The sequence below is a fragment of the Zeus faber genome (genome assembly GCF_960531495.2).
Source record: "Zeus faber genome assembly, chromosome: 9".
Classification (NCBI taxonomy): Eukaryota; Metazoa; Chordata; class Actinopteri; order Zeiformes; family Zeidae; genus Zeus; species Zeus faber.
The window spans coordinates 29,451,592-29,472,837 of NC_137197.1; the positions used below are offsets into that span (position 1 = coordinate 29,451,592).

Sequence of the window (21,246 nt, forward strand, 5' to 3'; positions counted from 1 at the left end):
CGTACATCAGTGCTACGTCATAGCCTCTCAAACCAGCTGATTGCCCTGTTCTCATATACAGAGAAGTGCAGGACTTGCTTTCATGGACCCCACAACAAATCAGGGGGTATAGTTTTGTCCATTTTAAATACTGAAAATGAGTGGTGTTGCCCTTTGATTTAACCTGGGAGGTTTGGTTCTCCAGGCTAGCTGGACCCATACACCTTTTTATTGCAGCACCACCTTGCAACACGTTTCTCACAGTTACACACATTGACACCTGTCGCTGGCCAGAACAGACTTTTTTTTTTTAACCCCTGGCCACCTGGTAGGTCTGCCAAAGAGCAGTCGAGAAGCATGGTGCCCTGAATCTTGACCACTTTGGCGACAGGCGCTTGGAAAGATAGCAGTATCCACAGAGCAGGATTTTATACACGCTTTCTCATCATCATAGGATGTATATAGAAATGTAATTTTGTGCATATTCGTTTAAAGAGGGATCTCATAAATAACAAGATTGTGGTTAAGTGGTTAAGTGTCAATTCCATGGGATTAACCAATGAGGCAATTTGCGAATGTCAGTTTTGCCTTGAAATCTCTCCCCGTTTAAAGAGCAGCATATTTAATCTCGGTCCTGGTTGAATTAAGCCTTTCAAACCTTGTTAACAGGATAATAAATAGCCTAAATTAAGTTGCTTAGGTTGGTTGCTATTGGTCTTGTAGGAATCAAATGATAGAGTTATCAAACATGGCAATTAATCAGATCCAAAGCTTATTATGAATGTACATCTTCAATCACCCTTAAGTGTTTTGTTTCATAAGAAATATTATTTTATTTGGTAATGTACACACGCACACACACACCCACACACACACACACACACACACACATGCATTTCAAGCTGCAGTTCATCTCATGACCTCTAGATGTCACCCTAGAAAACCTCAGACTCAAAGTACAGTAAATAAGTAAGTAAAAAAATAAGAAATTCCTCACCAGTTGTACAAAGTCAAGACACGTTACTTTCTTTAAGACTTATTAAATATTATTGTGCCATTAGAGCGTTGCCTTCATGGACAGGTCTCTTTTTCGAGCAAGGTGGCCGTGTTTCTTCCTTGCTCCGACTGCCTGGGGGTTTCACTCGCCCTTACCTCAGCACATCAAGACTCAGCCGGAGTGCCCAAATGTGAAAGTTCCTGCTCCGTATCCTGGCAAGATAGCGACAACCGTAAACCAAAACCCGAGGCTTCTGATTGTCTCTTCGGAAACCAAAGAGATGCTACGTCCATTTTTGGACCTGCCTGGTGTTTAGATGGTGTCACTGTCATAGGCAGTCCTTTGTATTTTATTATAAACAATATTTTCCTTTCTGCTCTACACCGTTATATGCACCACTTTGCAAAAAATCCACCATTCGACCGCAACTTTGAAGCTCTGCCTCACATGCAAAAATGCAATGAGAAGGGCATTCCCACTCTTTGACTCTCTGGTTTGCTGCTGTTTGGGGTAGATCCAACATTAGGGGATGGGATTCAAAATCACTTACAAATGCGCTAAACATCTGACGACGCTCACATATTCCCCACGCAGCGGATATGAAGCATCATGATGACTTACGGCTGCTTGGGCGCAAGTCAGGACAACTCGCGCCATTGATAGTGAGGACCAAACATATGCAGCATCGGGGTTGTGCAACGTGAATTTGTACAGCCCTCTTAGCAAAAGTTTTGTCTGTTTCAAAACTTAATAAAATGTAATATAACTTAATAGCTTTGATTTCTGGAGGAAGCTAAGGCTTCCCCTGTGCTTATTGTTCAGGGAACGCACAGTACTTTTGCGAGCAGGCTAGAACAGAACACAACAGTGGGAAAAGTTGCTCTAATTTTGGAAGTCCTATTTGTTTGAGTCTCTTCGGGTTTGTTCTTGTTATTCCACACACACACACACACACACACACACATATACACACTAACAACAGACCCAGCCAAGGTTTTTTCTCTCTCCCACTCTCAATTACATTGCAATGGATAGACGTTATCGTTCCATTCACACTGCAGCCGTGGATGGACCCATGGATAGATAGATAGATACAATAGATGGATAGATATACAGATGGCTGCAGGGAGGGAAGGAAGGGCAAGGGGAACGAGTTTGAATGGGTGGTCTGGTCTTTCTCCAATGCTATCTACACTTTTTGGAAATTAGGACCACGGCAGGTCGTCCCCCCCCCCCCTCTCGATTTTCCCAAAAATCTCAAGAGAGAGCAGCTGTGGCCGGAGGGGGGGGTGGGGTGTACTGAGATGACAGACAGCACTCTGAGAGAGAGAGAGAGAGAGACAGACACACAGAGGGAGACAGAGAGTGAGGGAAGGAAGGGGACTCAGCTGGAAAGGCTGACGGCACAATTAACAAAAAGGAAAGAAAGCGAGAATCGCATTTCCACAGCCATCACAGGTTAATAGGATCACTTTCCCACCCGGAAAAAAAAAAAAAACAATTTTACAGGCCAGCGTTTCTGTAAATCATTTCTATTCTCAAAGGTCTATATCTCTGTATTAATTTTGTACCATTGTTAATTGTCATGTTCATTATTGATGATCACTCCCTGTCATCCCTGTCGTTTTTTGATGTGACCGTTTTAGATGCATGCTTTTATTTTGAAATGCCCAACATGAGCTTTTTTTTTAGATATATATAATATATATTTTTCGATTAGAGTGAAATATAGACAGACGTTATTATTGTTATTATTATTGTTGTTTTGGTGTACCAACCATTGGAAAACAATTTCGTCGGGCAGCATGTGTTGAGAGGAGCTGGACGAAGTTTCTAATCCCTTGAATTATTGTTTGCTATGAAAACTGCGCGTTATCTAACCAAAATAATGAAGTGTCGGAACAGTTACTCAGGGGGACCTGGCAGTCTCGACTGAAAAAGTGCTGGACATCGGACGGACATTTCATCATCTGCTTGCCTATTTTCAACTTATATAATAAAGGGATGAGAGGCTGAGGACGAGGGTGCTCCAAAAAAAAGCTGAAGATTGACTGACCGCAGACCTTTCCACCTCGGACAATCTTTTTGTCTTTTGTCTAGACGGATCCTTTAGAATCAGAACCAGAATGAGTACGTTTTCATATTCAAGGAATTTGTCATGTTGAGAACTGCTGCATTTCTTGAATCATATATATATATATATATATAAAGCCACACAGTCAGCTGTCACCCACAATCGTCTGATAAAGCTTCCGGTATTTTTAATAAGCAGACAGACATAAAATCCATACGGTCATTGAGATGAGAGAAGATGGGACTGAACGTGAGGAGTCACCTTGTTGGCTCATTTAGGTGTTACTGGGGCTGGGAAATAGAAAATGAGTTAAGCACCAGAGGGTGTGCCCTGAGGTTGAGAAACGATGGGCTCACCCTCCCACCACCAATGACCTTTACACCCCAATTTAAGGAAAAGGCATGGAAGTGACACCACTCCCTGGAGGTATGCATGCATATGTGTGTGTGTGTGGTAAGAAAGACACACTGTACAGTCCACACACAGACAGAGGTATGTCCTCCATCCCTTAGCGTTCTGTGTTTCATTGCTAGACTTGTTTATCAATGGCCTGAGGAATGTCTAGACGGAATGTCCAGATTCTTCCTTCCATCCCTGGAAGTGCGAAGGGAAGTCATATCTCCCTTTTGGCATCAGGGCAAACAAGCTGCAACTGCTGCGATGTTGATTTTTACTTGAAAGCGAAAGGAGGACAGCTGCACACGCCGAGCATTGAATCCCATCGAGCCTCACTCAATGGGAGCGAACACATGGAGCATCTCCCGCGAAAGAGAGGGAATCAATGTTGTGGACGAAGTTCATCCATAGCACTGTATAAGGTAACACTTGATTGAAACTCTGGAATCGCTGGTAACAGTCCATCCATAGATACCGTATATAAGAATTTCCACTGTGGATTGGACATGGACTGGTGGTAGGCTGAGCTGTAAAGGGTGGGGTGTAAAGGTAAATGTTGTGGGAGGGTAAACCCCTCATCACTCAACCTCTGGGCACACACTCTGACCCGTGTCACTCCCAGCTCTGGGGGGGGCTCGAAAGATTCTGTGGCTATGGAAAGGGGTGGTTCCGAAAGGTCAGGTGAAACTAGTTCTACAACATATCTTATGAAAAGAAGGTGTCGACCTACGACCCGGTCCTCCCCGGTCAAATACTCACTCTGACCCTTGGGAAGGTTGTGGCAGCTTTGGTCGCCAACTGGAGCCATTTTTGCTTATTGTGCGTAATCACCGGGTGTCATGACATTTCACTACATATATGTATGACTGTATGTATATGTATGTGACAAAAAATCTTGAATCTTGAATCTTGAATCTCGGAGCCGGTTTTATGGAGATTTATGACAGCCCTGCCTGAGGTTCTCTCCTTAAGTGAAGGCCCCCGAATTATCAGCACCAAGATTCAAGATTCAAGATTATTTGAAATTTAAAATACTAAAAATACTAAAATGTGTGTAACCGACCGAGGTGCTCGCGCAGGCGGCATCCGCAAGGGGCGGCGCCAAGGTCGCGATTCTGGGTTCCATAATTAAATAATATAATTAATTGTCTGTGTTGTTTTAAATATACATTCAAACCCTCCTAAATGAAACTTACCTTAACTTACCTCCACAGCTCACCTTACAGAGGAGTCCCAGCATGTCCCACAGAGTAGAAGTCCTGATTTAACATTTCTTTGTGCGCAACCACGACAGAACGTGGAAGAACTCCATATCTCTAAGAGGATCCACCATCAGATCCTGGGTGTTATGTGTATCCTACGGACGGACCGATGACACCATGGAGTTCGGATTCTATCCAAGGTTAATGGGGCGAGATATTTGGCAGGGCTTAATATTTGGACTGAGTAAGTCTAAGTAGCATCACAGCCTATTTCAGAGTACTGAAAGAAATATCCTCAAGCATAAGCACTACTGCTTTAAATCAATGTTAAACTTAGGAAAGTAAAAAGAGATGAACTCTAAATAAAACTCATAAATAAAAAAAAAGATTGTGCATGGTAATGCATTTGGTAATGTACGCACGCACACGCACATATATATATATATATATATATATATATATATATATATATATATATATATATATATATATATATACACAAAATAAAAATAAAAACATCTTTTCCAACCGTTCCAGCTCGAGGTGGCTGGATGCCTCCACTCTGCTCCCCTTGTGGTCACTATCGGTACTGCAGTTTAACCAAACCATCACAAGTATTTTGTACTGACGCCCTCTAGTGGCGCACTGCCGCTATCACGCCTGTTGAAAGCAGAACCAGCACAACAATGATACGAATTATGAGATTTTCCTGAATCAATCACAGGCCGCGTCTATGCTTAAGTAGAAATGATCCTGTGAGCGGATTAATAAATAATATATATATAAAAAAAATAGTATTAGTTTCAATTTTAATTGACGTTTTCATTTAACTTTCTGTTTAGAGCTGAACGTATGCACGGACCACCAGGGGGCGCTGGAATGTACCGTTATTAGATGATCCCCAATGCTTTTAAAATACATAATAATCACATTGATCCTCAAACTGTTGCTCATCTCACTTAAATGCGGTATTCTGGTCCACCAACATTAGTCAAAACCACGGGTAGCATTTGAATGGCAACTGAAACAAACATTTTACACTCAATTTACGGTTAAAACAAACAAATTAAAACACATTTGTGGCATGCCGGGCTGCTTCTGGGTTCATTTTCTGTAGCTTTCAGTTACTATATACCCAAACTGTTCCTTGTTTATGGATTAAGGTTATTTATGATTATTTTTCATCAAGTTAATATTTTGTTAGTAGTCTTTTTATTTGTGTAAAAAAAATGATGACTAATAAAAACAACAATAATAAATATTGCTGCAGGCAGCAATACACGGGGTCCAGTTTATTTGTCTTAGGTACGTGTTACAGTTATTATTGAAGAACTTGTCAATACTTAACATTCCATTTGATTCATGTTGGGTGCATTTTACATTTTCCGTGTGATTCGTATAGATTTAGCCGGTTTTGACATTTTTCGGACTGGCGCATTGGCACGTTGGTCTTAACATCGCTCAATTTTTGGTCGGTCTTTCATTAATATCTGCTCCGTATGTGGATCAATTGATCGATGAAACTTCGACCACGGGGTCTTTGTGACAGCCCGGTTCAAACAAGACATAACCGTGTTTGTGTGTTATGCAGAAGTTGGTTTTCCAGATTTTTGTTTTAGGCTTCAAAATTCAGAGAATTTGTTTTTTTTTGGGGGGGGTTATCTTACAATAACAGAAAGGGGCTGCTGTACAATTACAATAGGGCTGCGCCTAATAATCATAAGAAAAATAAAAACAAAGAAATAACAGTCTAGTTTTTTCAGAAAGACATTTAAGTGCATTAAGTGTTAAATGTTACATGAATAAGACTCCCAGTGAGATTTCTATCACAACTGACAGCAAACCAAGCCATCCATGAAAAAAGAAAAATACAAATCAGCGCTGGCACTTGATAGTTTGTATTTCATTATATAAGATAGAAAGAAGGAAAATGGCCAGAGTCAGAGCTAGAGAGATAGAAGAGATTGTTCCCGTCCAAAGCATGTCAAATAGCGCTGGAGAATCTAAGGGGGGAAACAGGCGGAGGTTGCATAACCCATCAAGTACAAGGAAACATATGTGGCTTTTCGTGTAAATCAGTCCAGGGCCGATACTCGAGCTGATGTTAAACAAGATCTTTAATTTATTTACAACCGCTTCACTCCGGGCCCACGCGGGCACCACAAGTCATCTGGAAAGAAATTATACACTAATAACACGGGTGGCGGTTTGATGGCGGTTTGATGGCGGAGGGCTTTTTTTTTTTTTTTTTTTGGAATCACAACGGAAATAAATAAATAAATACGTCTTCCACGGTGCTCAGTAATATTCGACACTCAAGATTAAAATGGGATTTTTTTTAATGGAACATTGGATGCCATTAATATTTCCATAAGGTATTTCTAGGTATTTTGTCTATCTTTGGCTTTAAATACTGCTCTCCTTTCTGGCTCTCATTTGGAAGCTCTTCACATCCAGGGATCATGGGTTTCCAGCAGCTTGGTGGGACGCACAACCAGAATGGGAAAATCTGACCCTATCATTCAAAACGCTACCAGCTTCTCTTCACTCATCAAAAACTCTGCAAAACCTCGGGGACCGGGATTCGGTTTTTTCGACCGATGGGCATTGATGAAGAGGCGGGGTGGATGGGTTATCACCTAAGCAACCTCTTGCGTCTCTTCGGACTATGTTGGCTGCATTGGGCTGAAGTAATCTGTGGGTTTGAAAAGCTTCCTCCTGGGGCTCATCATTTTGCAAATAGTTGTCTGTCCCTCCCCTCATTCTCTTGTCTTCCTAGTAACCCTATAGGGGCAGTTGCTACAGATACCCTGATTGTCAGTCTGGTCATGTAGAAGAGAGGGTGGAGCAGCCCTGTCTTTGAACCCCCCTCCCCCCGAAAAAAACCCCCTAAAACCAGGGTGCTCTTCTAAAGTTGCTGTCGTTTCTATAGTCATTTTGTGGCAGCGATGAGTTTTTGCCAGCAATTGAGTCCTGCAGTTCTGAGGTCAAATAGAAATGCAATTCTTGCGCGTCATCCCCATCAAAATCAAATGTGCATTGGAGTGGTGATGTCAGTAGGTATGTATTGCCACTTCTACTCTGGCTCACGTCCCTTCCCGTGTAATGAAGAAAACAGGAACGAAGAAGAGCCCCTCACTAGGCTCAGAAGATAAAAGCTCTATGAACAGCTTTCCAGGAATTATTGCTGCTTATGCGCTACACCAGATCCAGCTATTGACCGCCTCTTCTGCTATCATATCGTATCAAATAATAACAATAAATGAATTGTATTTGTATGAGGTTCTATGTACCTCTGACGGACAAAGTGAAATTGTCTGACAACTTTTTGTCTTTGGATCTACAAAAAACCAGGGTGACCGGGAATAATCCTCCGACTAGATTACATTCTGGCGGCCATCCAGACAGCATTTTGCCATTGACTATACCCAAACACAGACATTCAAGAGACAAGAGTATCTAGGCTGCGCTGTTGTCTTGAGCAGGCCTGTTTTTATCGGGTACGGGCGGTGAAAATGCAGGCGTCATCGGCGAATGTGTATGTGCACTTAAGGTACTTGAATAGAAATACTTAAATGGGAGAGAATGCAAAGGGACCACCAGGGTTAGAGATCTCACCAAGAGTTTGTCAACCCAGGCCTTGTTAAAACGTTGGTTCTCAGCATTTATAACTGTTCATAGCACAACAGAGAGCCAGTAAAATCCGAAACTTGATCAAATGCAGTTTGCGAACATTTTTGTTTGGCTATAACATAAAGACAGCCTGACAATGTTGTGATCTTCCTATTTTGGAAAAGGTGATTAAAATGAACATATTTTTTAAGATTTAGAGGACATTTAAGTACAGTGAGAGGCTGCAGTAGAGTGGTAAGTTTTGTTCAGTATCAACAGGTGCCCCGATAGTTTGTGAATGAAAACCATTTGTGCGTGTCAGATATTACCGTTAAGTCAGCGCTGGCGTAGAAGGTTGTTATTTTCTTTTTTTCCCACTAAAATCCTGTCCAAGGCGATTTCTCAGCAATGGCGAGTCGGTTTCCAAGAAACGGTTCTGACCTTAATTTCAGTTAAGTGTACAGGTTTTCATCCACACTTTTGTTATTGTTGGACGCCAACCAGAGGACCATGGGGCACAGCAGGAACTTGTTGCAGGACGGTACGTGCATTTTGGTTTTTTTTTTGTGACGATATCCACCAAGAATGAAAGAGATCCATACGTGCGCACGTGAAAGGGTCCAAGACAAGCTGAAAAATAAAACCCTAATCGGGAGGCCTGGTGAAGTGTTCGACCATTGCAGTTGCATCAGAGGTCCCCGTGCTAAATTACTTTAAACCCCCTAAATTATACTTTGGCGACCACGCTTACCAATCACTGTTACGACAGTCTGTCAAATGTAGCGAAACTAAACAAAACAAAACGGGAGACTTTATTGATGAATCAAGTGTCTTTAATTGAAACAAGACAAGACAGAATTTGTGAATATGTGGAAATATTAATGAACACGGACTAACATCGGACTGCCATGCATTTGGCATGGCACCGTACAGCATTCCAATTTCCGTGGTCAAAGAAAATAATCGGCGGAAAAAACATTTGGATACTATTATTTTACTCAGAAGTTAAGTTTGGCCTTTTTTTTTTTAAATTTTGCTATTGTTGCAATAATGGTCGAGAACAAGCAGCGATATATAATCGCCGCTACCAGCCAATGGACCGATGGATATTTTTCTTTAAAAAGTGAAAGTGTTGATAAGTCATGCAAGAGCATCCAGGGTGGATTGTCAGCGGGTTGATCTTATATTATATTTATTTTTTTTCCAGATAATACAGAAACTTTGAAGAGAGATATTCATATTCTGTAACGTGACTCATTAGAACTCTTGAAATGAGAAGAGGAGGGAAAAAAAAAATCCCTTTTTTTCCCCACAATGAAAAGGAAAGGCTGTTGAACGCTGAGAGGAGTACGCGTAACCATATCAGTGAACAAGGGTAAACAATCGGTAAACAGTAGAATGTAACATTGAGATAAATTAAGTACACTTTTATATTTTTTGACTTCACATTATATATTCAATATCTGTATATATACACAGTAACAGCGTAAGTAAAGCAACATTCAGAGCAACGTGATCATAAGATCGTAAGTCGGATAACACGGTAACAGGGACTTTCACTGCGATAAGGCGCAGGCACTGACTAGACTGGTGCTACACATAGTGTGTGGACATACGGACCAAGTCTTCTTGGTAAGGCATTTGACATATACAAACAAGCATTGCCAACCCCGATAAAATGGAATTCCTTCTTTTTGTTTTGCTGGCACTGGCAACAACGGAACACAAAACGTTTAATTAGCAATCAAACGTATAATAGGTCAATAAATAAGCATGAATCAAGAGCAAATCACAAGGCGGAGGAATGGAGAAGAACAACGCGTATCTTGGAATTATTCTTCACGACGGGACAAGTGCGGTACCTTGGGGTAAGAGGAACACTGGAACGCTAGTAACAGCAGGGTGGACGGACAGACGGAGGCATCGCTACATATATTGTGATGGCGTCTACGGTGACTTAACACCAGCTGCGGTATAGATCGTGCTTCGGTCAGGTCCCCGCGGGTCCGTTCAGCCAAATCCCCCTTCCGATAATTCTGACCATCCGTAACTCTGAAATGGTGAAGGATATGAGCATGGCCTCGGAAAAACATGTTCAAATATCAACCGGGCCGGAAATTTAAGACAATCTGTGTTAAGACTTAGAACGCTCGCCTCCGAGTCACACATGAGGAGTTGGTTGGAGCATTGTTGCCGAGGGAGGAGCTCAAATCGAAGAGAACCAGGGGGGAGATGGTGAGATGGATCCTCAAAAGCAACAATCTTCATGTGACAACTCATTCAAGAGTTTGGACAACGCTTCATTCTCTCCGCTAAGAAACTTGGTCTTGTTCTACATTATACTTCTGCATCTCTCTCTATAACTCCCAACGGGGGAAAACGTCCCAAAAGTCAGTGGTGAACTCTAAAGCACCTTTTGCTGCATTGTCATGTCTTTTTAGTAGGGATGCGTCCTCTGGTACTTTGCCGACAAAGAGTATAAAAAACAAATGATGACATTATCAGTGGCAATAAATCACAATAGATTACAGATTTTTATTATTATTTTTGACTGTTATTATTTTGATTATTATTTTTAACCTTTTTCACTGCTTTGGTTGAACTGATTATATCAAAAAGTCAGAACTCAATAAAATGACGTGGTGTTATGTTGGTACTGGGTTTTTAGGTGTAAGATCATTTTTATGAGAATGAGCATTGTATTGGACAATCTCGGTATTTTCAGTGGTGTTTAAAATAAATGGTATTTTCATATTCAGGAAGTGCAGTCCCGTTTCAGTCTGAATCACACAGATCTGAGGGGGATTTTTAACAATCGGGCCAACAGAGAATTCAAGACCCTTTTCTGTGATGGCAAAGTCTTCATTTTCACAGGGATCCCCGATCCCCGGGGGGTGGGGGTGGAGGTGGGCTCTGGGAAGTGAGACGAGGGCCGAGGGCCATCTGAAGATCGTTTGCTTCAAATCCAGGGGTTTTAGCGAGCGGGAAGTGACTCGACGTGCAGATGCGGACTTTTCCCGTCCGTCCAGATCCAGCTTTCGACACCTCAGAGAAGCACTGCGATCAAACAGTAACCAGGTGTTCCCATGTAATCAAAGCTGTTTCAAATGTTTGTGTATATGTGTGTTTGTGTGTGTATGTGTGCCTATAGCACACACCGGTGTTCAAGATGCAGTCAAGCATCAAGGTCAAATTGGAGACAGACCTGTAGGACCCCAGGTTCGTCTGTAGATTTCCACCGTTAACACAAAAGAAATATAGGGACAAAGAGTATCCAGTCTCATTTCATGCATTGTTAGCGCCGCATCATCGGTAAACGTTGACATTGTTGGGTCTGTGAGTGTGTGTGAGGATGGTGCACTTTCACTACCGGTTTACCCACACAAATCCCAGCCATCGCCCTCATACAGATGCTTTGTCCTTGGCCTTGCTAAAACTCTGCAGCAGGCACTTTTGGAAGTCTTCCTCTGGGATCTCAGGGACCAGGAACTCCAGGAGAAGGTTACACAGGCAGTAGACCAGGTGTCTGAGGGCACACAGGACGCAGACGTCACCAAAAAAAAAAAAAAGATCCTAAATTTGGATTATGAAATACACCGATATGAACACCACAGTTGACGGATAGTGGCAGTCAAGGACTAAGCGTTCTAGGTGCTGTAATTGGGAGTAATGTGTAAGTTAGCTCCCTCGGTGACCTGTGCTAATCTGTCTTACGTAACCAACCCAAATACCTTGAATACCTGCTAAAGAAATAAATATACAGTACCTTCTGATGCACTTGTATGAGACCCTCTGCTAAAATCCCTCTTATTGACACGTTACAACTACAGTTCGAGGCCAATGTTGAGTCGCAAATGCCGTCTTTATCACTGAAATTCTGGTGAAATTATGGAAGGACTAATAATCATGTAAGCCAAGCTTCATGTTAAATGAACGAACACAGAATGTGGTGGTGATTCCATCCCCCTATACCAGGCCTGGCCAACCCGCGGCTCGCGAGCCTCATGCGGCTCTTTGGCTGGTTTCATGCGGCTCTTAAGGGACTTTCACATGACAAGCGTCAAAAACTCAGAAAAAAAAAAAAGCGCAGCCATTCATTCCCTATTATGATTATAAAATCGCTATGATGTATCACTCATTTTCAACCGCGGATCACTTCCTCATTTACTCAAAGCGGACAGCAGCAGGAGTCATGTCCCATTAACGCCTGTTTTATTAGACCTAATGCCGCGTTTACACCAAAAGCGCCGGGGCGGCGCGCCTCCATACAAAGTCAACATATAGACGCGTTCCAGTCGCCTGGAACGCGTCTAACGCGGCATTAGGACTAATAAAACACCAAATAAGATTCCAAAAGCTTTGGAAGTTTATTTTCAAAACTATTGACATGGTTAGTAGTCAACATATAAGATGGATCGGCCGGTGAATTGCGTTGCGTATCGGACATCTCCGATGGAGAACTGTGAAGGCTGGAGTGTGTGTGTGTGTGTGTGTGTGTGTGTGTGTGTGTGTGTGTGTGTGTGTGTGTGTGTGTGTGTGTGTGTGTGGCGACTCGCGAGCTGCAGGAGGAGGACCGACTGAAAGCTGCTTTAAGGGAAGGGACCATTGAGTTCTGGAAAAGTGTGCCAATGGAAAAATGCCCCAATGTCAAACGGGCTGCGCTTAAGATACTGTCAATGTTTGGGTCAACATACGTCTGCGAGTCTGTGTTTTCTACCCAAAAACATGTGAAATCAAAGCATCGATCTGTTCTGACTGACACCCATGTGAAAGAATTGCTTCGAGTGGCAACAACGGAATACAAGCCAGATTTGAAGAGGATTGTTCAAGACAAGGAATGCCAGAAGTCCCACTAAGCAACATGCATAGTAAGAGGAAAACGCTATTGTTAATTATTATATTTTTGTTTGTGGACTGAGAGGTATACCGCGGAAACGCAGTACTTTCATTTAGGAGTCCTGGCTCAATGGTAGCGGCTTTGAACTCGAGATCCGATAGCGGGTTCGATCCTCGTAACCACACATTTTCAAAAATGTGGCCAGGGCTCCGGAACACCTAGTCCCAGGTATATGTGGATGGCCAAAGCATCAGATCGTGTATGGTAGGCAAGAGCCAAAACCGATTCTTAAAGGTTAGGGTTTAAGGGACACTATTGAATAAATTGACCCAACATGAAAAAAATACATCCTTATCATTAAACTCGAAGTCCAATTCCCCCCTCTATGAATAAATAAACAGCAGTACTTTTTGAACTGAGAGTTTGTGTGTGTGAGACAGTGCACACAATGTTATATTTTTGTTTGTGGACTTGGTTGAACTGAGAGTTTGTGTGTGTGAGACAGTGCACACAATGTTAATTTTTGAAAATAACAGGCCTGTGGTCTTAGTACTCCATCCATCCATCCATCTTCAACCGATTATCCTTAGTCGGGTCGCGGGGGCTAGGAGTCAATTTCTGTCATTATCATGTTGGTGTGTGACATTTACAATAAATCTGGCTGAGCAGAGGTCTGTGTGTGTGTGTGTGTGTGTGTGTGAGGAAGGGATGGGGTGATGTTCATGTGTGGCCATGTGTATGATGTGGCTCTTTGCAGTAACACAGTAAAAAAGTGGCTCTTAGTCTCTGACTGGTTGGCCACCCCTGCCCTATACAGTACAGCTAACCAGAGCTGTTGTCTCAATGTATAGTTCCCTGGCCCAGCCAACATAATCTGTCAGCTGTCTGTCGCAGGTTGTGTTGCTCGGCTTACATTATCTTGTCGTATGGCGACCCCAAATTATATCCCCCTGGAAAATTTCAGCAGGTACGCACAGACACAAGCCGCTCTGATCGGCAGTGACACACTGCATAAGATTATCTGGTGGGAACGAATCTAGGGCACCGGCTGAGCACATTGTGTATATAAATAAGAAGGTCTGGATATGCTTTATTTTGGAAAGACGATACCAAAAACCAACATTGAGTGATTTGACTGATTCTAACCAGGTTAAGGGCGGGTTTACAGTATGAACCCTCCAGATCTCTATTCACACTTTTTATAACCTTGCAGCACATTGTCATACACATGTTCAGTGTGTGTGGGTGAGGAGGTTACTATTATAGATGCAGCCACATTCATTCTTTTGCATTGTGTGTGTGTGTGTGTGTGTGTGTGTGTGTGTGTGTGTGTGTGTGTGTGTGTGTGTGGGTGTGTGTGTGTAAAAGTAGGTCTCTCTTAGTGTGAGGGTCACCTGTTGATGTAGGGATCTTGCAGGGAGTCCAGTGCAGTCTGCCAGCTGCGTCTATACTTGTCAGAGCCCAGCATATCCGAGACCAGGTCTGGGAACAGTGAATAGGGCTCTATATTATAGCAATGTTATTTAGTAGTGTATACTATAGGGCTCTATACTATAGTCGTGTTATTTTTTAGTGTATACAATAGAGACCCAATTTAATACTATCACAATTCTTCCTAGTCCATAAGCATCATGATTCTGGAGTTATACTTATTGACTAGGTTTTGCAATTTGACCTTTTTTTTTTATCTTTGTCGACTATACGACATCAAAACTATGGAAGAAGTTTGAAATATTCTTCCAAAATGATGAGTGATAAATGATAATAATGCTCAAGTTTTATCACATCGTAAAAACTGAGAAACAGTAACGTAGTAGTCATTAAACAAAAACATGTATAAATCGCATTTAAACAAATAAAATGCAAGTATTGATCCCGTAAATAGTGGAGCAATTAAAACAATTGCCCATTATTTTAATTGTGAAACTTACAATAAATCAACCTTTTCTCCTGTAGGTAGTGCACAGCCATGAGTTTCTTTCGTGTGTTATTTGTGTGCATATTCATGCGTTTGCCATCCCATACCTGGCACGATTCCCATCAGGCACTGCAAGGCTTGCTGCTCAGTGTGGTCTTTCTGCTGCTGGCTGCGTCTGGGCCAAGGCTGAGCGGGCAGGCAACCCCCGGGCCACACGGCCTCCTGTATGATCCTCAGGTACGATACCCAGTACTGGGTGCAGGTCAGGTTGGCCACACCCGATTCCAGCCACCTGTTGTTTAAAACCACAAGACAGCTGGAAAATGAGCGTATGAGGGTGAATTGTGTATGTACAACATGCATAAACCACAGAAATACTGACACCATTACGGTGTCAGACACTGAGGTTGTCCCAAACATACCTTTATTGAAACCATAGGTGATTGGGTGATTGACCATAGGTGATTCACTGTTTTAACTCAAACCTCATGGAACATTTTGCCTACTGGTGTTGAGTCAGTAATACATTTTAAGAAACACCTACACTATATGTTGTTTCAATTGCCATACGCTACATTACATTAAATCATTTAGCAGACACTTTTGTACAAAGTGACTTACAATAAGTATACTTGTCCCAGTAACAAACCAACTGTAAGTCACAGTCACAGCCAGCCAAACATTCTCTAGAAACAAGTAGTAATAGTAGAGGCATTTTTTTTGTTATTTTCTTGTTTGTAATGAAAGTATGTCATACAGTTAAGGGAAGAAAATATGCTTTTGGGGTGGACAGGTCAGTGCAAGTAGGGTTCAGGTGTAGTCTGTAGAGATGGGTTTTTAGTCTGCGAGCAGAGATGGGGAGCCAGTGAAGTGATCGACCTAGGGCAGTGACATGAGCAAATTTTGGTTGGTTGAACACGAGACGGCCTGCTGCATTCTGGATGTGCAGTAGAGGTCTGATGGAAGGGGCGGTCCAGCCAGAACAGCTTTGCAGTAGTCAAGACGGGAAATGACAAGCGCCTGAACCAGAACCTGTGTCGCGTCCCTAACGAGGTATGTGTTAGAAATACAAATTGTAATTACTTTTGCGTATTTTGCAATTTGTATTTGATCAGAGTGAAAAAAAAAGTAGATGAAATTTGCATCTAGATACATTTGGCTGTAGCATCTTTGTATTTAAAATACTTAAACTACTTTAAGTGTCTGACAATAAAATGAGGATCATATTATGCTTGTATTTCTTGTTATAAGCAGCAGCCCTATTTTGTAGTGTGTCACATGACTAGATGCAAGTCATGATTTGCTTGAAGCATACATCTAAAGCAAAGAATTATAACATTATTTTAGGTGGCATGAGAAAACAAGTGGGGGCATGAAATGCTAGAAAAACTAGTGCTCAAAAACAACTAAAAGGAAATTACTGATTTGAGAAGTGTTTGACATGATCATTTAAATAAGAAAAAGGAAAAGTCAAAGGTTTCATTGATAAACGTGAAGGTAGACTTAAAAAAGACGTCCTCAGAACAAGATAAGAACACACTGACGCGGTGATCTGGGTTCTTGCTGTGTTCTCTGCGCACACCCCTGAGCCAAACTTTGTCTTTTGTCTCTCTCATTCTGAGAACGACTCCTTATCGCGACTGGTCCAAATGCTGATGCGTCATGGCAGGGGACGGACTTCAACCTCCCTTTCCGGGTCATGAATCGTCTCCTTTTCCTGGGTCAACAAGCTTGTTTTTACCGGAGCCGCAACATTCAGAATATGGTTTATATATACTGTATTTCCTCAAATATAGGTATATAGGTATGAAATAGGTACTCAAAAAATAAATGGTGAACAAGGCTGAATCTGAGTCAGTGTGTATGTTTTCTTTTCTCCTCCAGTGCTGCGCCGAGGGCACCACGCACGGATTTCCCTGTTTTTATTGTAGATCTATTGTTTTTGTTAAGTTCTATTTGTAATGCATGATACCAACATTTTAAACCAAGGGACATTCCGCCTTGGATCAGGACAGTGAATTGCGTAATGGAGAGAGAGCGATCTCTGGTTCACTTGCGTCCCGGCTGTTTCCGTGTCTCCGAACAAAAAGATAACACAAGCATATTTTAGATGTATTTATTTTGAGGAGCACGGCACCCAGACAGAAGTTGAGGTTAATAAAAGCCCCTGTCACAATGTGAGGAAATACGAGTACTGTCAATAAATGACATTGAGTTTGATTTCACCATTTTCTATTTTATTCATCTTTATTTAAAGCAAAGCCACTGCCAACTCTGCTCACTATCGAATTTGTGCTTCTTTCAGCGGCGATTTCTTGTCGAGTTTTTATTGAGTATCCTGCTGACGGTGTTCTGGAACATGTTCTCCAGTGGTTCTAACATTTCTTTTATCAAATGTTAAATAACAAAGGGAAAAGTTCAAATGTTTTTAAAATGTTTTTTAAATGTTGTTCATGCAAGACACTTGTTTTGGGCTTGCTTGCTCCCCCAGTGACAGAGATAATGACAGTTAATGGCAGGTCATTCGATGTATTTTTGTATTTTAAAATATAAATGACAAGTATCTTATTTAAAGACATTTGCTCACACAAGTAAGTTGTAATTTAGTTTGATACATTTTACGGGCACGGATTTGTATTTTGTATCGAGATACATTTCAATGTACTTTTGCCTTCTCTGGGTATGGCCATATTCTTCATATAATACCGTTTTCACACCAAAATGAGCAGGTTTTTAAACACAGGTTCTCCTTTAACTCCCCATTGCCAGGAGAAATTTGTTGAGAAGTTTGTGTCACGTCACAAACTCATTGAAAAAGGGGCGTGTCATGGTCCAATGTGATTGGGAACAAAACAGTATAGGAGACAGCAACTTAAATAAACAACAACATAAAACTGTAAAAATTGTAAAAAAGTATTTTGAGCCGTTCAAAAGAATCACTACAGTGAGAAGCCGCATGGATCACTGGCATGGATACTGCTGGTGAATCAGGGTCCTTCGGCGGTAGGGAGCATGGGGATTCTCCACTGTGGTCCCCGTGGTGCGATCCCCACAGTCATAACATTTCACGGCCATCCATGTGGAAAAAAGTCAATAACTTCTGATTTTAGATTCTAAATGGGATATGGAATGATATACAGTGGGGCAAAAAAGTATTTAGTCAGCCACCAATTGTGCAAGTTCTCCCACTTAAAAAGATGAGAGAGGCCTGTAATTTTCATCATAGGTACACTTCGACTATGAGCGACAGAATGGGGGGAAAGAATCCAGGAAATCACATTGTAGGATTTTTAATGAATTCATTGGTAAATTCCTCTGTAAAATAAGTATTTGGTCACCTACAAACAAGCAAGATTTCTGGCTTTCACAGACCTGTAACATTTTCTTTAAGAGGCTCCTCTGTCCTCCACTCGTTACCTGTATTAATGGCACCTGTTTGAACTCGTTATCAGTATAAAAGACACCTGTCCACAACCTCAAACAGTCACACTCCAAACTCCACTATGGCCAAGACCAAAGAGCTGTCAAAGGACACCAGAAACAAAATTGTAGACCTGCACCAGGCTGGGAAGACTGAATCTGCAATAGGTAAGCAGCTTGTTGTGAAGAAATGAACTGTGGGAGCAATTATTAGAAAATGGAAGACATACAAGACCACTGATAATCTCCCTCGATCTGGGGCTCCACGCAAGATCTCATCCCGTGGGGTCAAAATGATCACAAGAACGGTGAGCAAACATCCCAGAACCACACGGGGGGACCTAGTGAATGACCTGCAGAGAGCTGGGACCAAAGTAACAAAGGCTACCATCAGTAACACACTACGCCGCCAGGGACTCAAATCCTGCAGTGCCAGACGTGTCCCCCTGCTTAAGCCAGTACATGTCCAGGCCCGTCTGAAGTTTGCTAGTGAGCATTTGGATGATCCAGAAGAGGATTGTGAGAATGTCATATGGGCAGATGAAACCAAAATAGAACTTTTTGGTAAAAACTCAACTTGTCGTGTTTGGAGGAGAAAGAAAGCTGAGTTGCATCCAAAGAACACCATACCTACTGTGAAGCATGGGGGTGGAAACATCCTGCTTTGCGGCTGTTTGTCTGCAAAGGGACCAGGACGACTGATCCGCGTAAAGGAAAGAATGAATGGGGCCATGTATCGTGAGATTTTGAGTGAAAACCTCCTTCCATCAGCAAGGGCATTGAAGATGAAACGTGGCTGGGTCTTTCAGCATGACAATGATCCCAAACACACCGCCCGGGCAACGAAGGAGTGGCTTCGTAAGAAGCATTTCAAGGTCCTGGAGTGGCCTAGCCAGTCTCCAGATCTCAACCCCATAGAAAATCTTTGGAGGGAGTTGAAAGTCTGTGTTGCCCAGCGACAGCCCCAAAACATCACTGCTCTAGAGGACATCTGCATGGAGGAATGGGCCAAAATACCAGCAAAAGTGTGTGAAAACCTTGTGAAGACTTAGAGAAAACGTTTGACCTCTGTCATTGCAAACAAAGGGTAAATAACAAGGTATTGAGTTGAACTTTTGTTATTGACCAAATACTTATTTTCCACCATAATTTGCAAATAAATTCTTTAAAAATCAGACAATGTGATTTTCTGGATTTTTTTTCTCATTTTGTCTCTCATAGTTGAGGTTTACCTATGATGAAAATAACAGGCCTCTCTCATCTTTTTAAGTGGGAGAACTTGCACAATTGGTGGCACTAAATACTTTTTTGCCACACTGTATGTCCTGTGCTTGATTTGATCTCAGGCACTCAAAGTAACAATATGTCAATCCATCTCTCCTTAACATACCTGTATTGGATGCAAGGTCTCAGGCAAATTAAAATGACTAGGGGGAGGGCTAGAAAGATTTTACCCAGGTCATTTTTTACCTTGACCTTGTCCACACTGAGATTTACCATCAGCGGTGGGGTGGGGTGGGGGCAGCCAGTCAGCTGACATGGAGAGGTTGGAGAAGTTATTTAGAGCTCAAGGTAACAACTACAGACAATTCTGAATGTTGCTGTTTCAGACTACAAACACTGATAGCTGCCAAAGAAAATAAAGCACAGAAGCCAATGACCAGGGCTGTGACGGTATCTGCATTATCGCAGTTATGTGATGTCATCCCGCTATTCAGCTGATTACCATCATCACCGCAAATAATACAATTTAATAAATATATATTTTAATTATTCATTATTAATTAATCATTGTTTAGTTATCATCATTGACTGTCTTTCATCCTATGTTTAATGACTTCTAGAGAAACAAAAGTTTTCAGTTGCTCCACTCGTCACTTTGGCTTTGCGTGCCAGGCATGAGGGGGAGGGACATTGTGGGGGATTTATTTTGTGTGTTTTTCGATAATTATTTATTATTTCTAGTGTGGCGTTCCCTCGGGTCAAACCACTGGAGGGAGCCATAGAGGGGGGTGGCACCCAGCTAGGAGAGGCTGTCAGCTGGGGATCATTGTGGAAAACAGGTCTATCCCCCGGTGATGGTTGAAAACTTGGAGAAACCAAGTTGGGCCAGATCAGCAATCAAGGTGCCAGCCTACAAAGGGAGAGAGGACTCACCCGTCACGAGAGGGGAAGGCAACCAGAGTCAGTGTGTGGTGGCCCCGCCTCGTTGTAAAAAGGCTTGAATTTAACCTAGAACTTTAAGTGTAAACAACATTGTTGAATGGTCTGTTGATGCTGAAGTGAATCGGGTGGGGGGTGGTAGCTCAGGCGGTAGAGCTGGTGGTCTAGTGATCTAAAGGTTGCTGGTTCAATCCCAGGCTCCTCCTGCTAGCATGCTGTAGTGTCCTTGAGCAAGACACTTAACCCCTAATTGCTCCTGATGGCTGCGTTCGTCGGTGTTTGAACAATTGTAAGTCGCTTTGGATAAAAGCGTCTGCTAAATGTAAATGTAATGTAATTGTGTGTCACCAGGAGGACGATGCCAGCGGGAGACAGGAATGCTGCTGATGCCCCGGATCGGGAAGAACCTGTTTTTGCTCCCCCACCCTTTTCCCGCTCATGATTTAAATAAATGGACTTTGGTTGATGATACCTGAAAACACTTACCTCTGAGCCCAATTCTCCCGCCAAGGTCAACTCAAAAAGACACTGAGTGCCACACGAGGGCTGTACACGACTCAGAATTTTGTTAGTCGAATCTGATTCGGCTGTTCAATGCGAAATCTTGAATACTCCCCCCAACCCCCCCGTGTACGGAGGTCCCAGGTA

General features: G+C 42.3%; 1 protein-coding gene across 1 annotated transcript in view; it reads right to left on the bottom strand.

Moving 5' to 3' along the window:
- Positions 1-9,119: 9,119 nt before the first annotated feature.
- Positions 9,120-21,246, bottom strand: part of snx19b (sorting nexin 19b) — an 84,570-nt gene continuing 72,443 nt past the window's right edge. The window contains exons 12-14 of the mRNA XM_080006546.1: positions 15,123-15,307; positions 14,492-14,579; positions 9,120-11,786 (exon numbers count right to left, since the gene is read on the bottom strand). Coding sequence (XP_079862672.1) covers positions 11,663-11,786; positions 14,492-14,579; positions 15,123-15,307 — 397 coding nt within the window. The 3' untranslated portion in view covers positions 9,120-11,662. The remainder of the gene's footprint in view (positions 11,787-14,491; positions 14,580-15,122; positions 15,308-21,246) is intronic.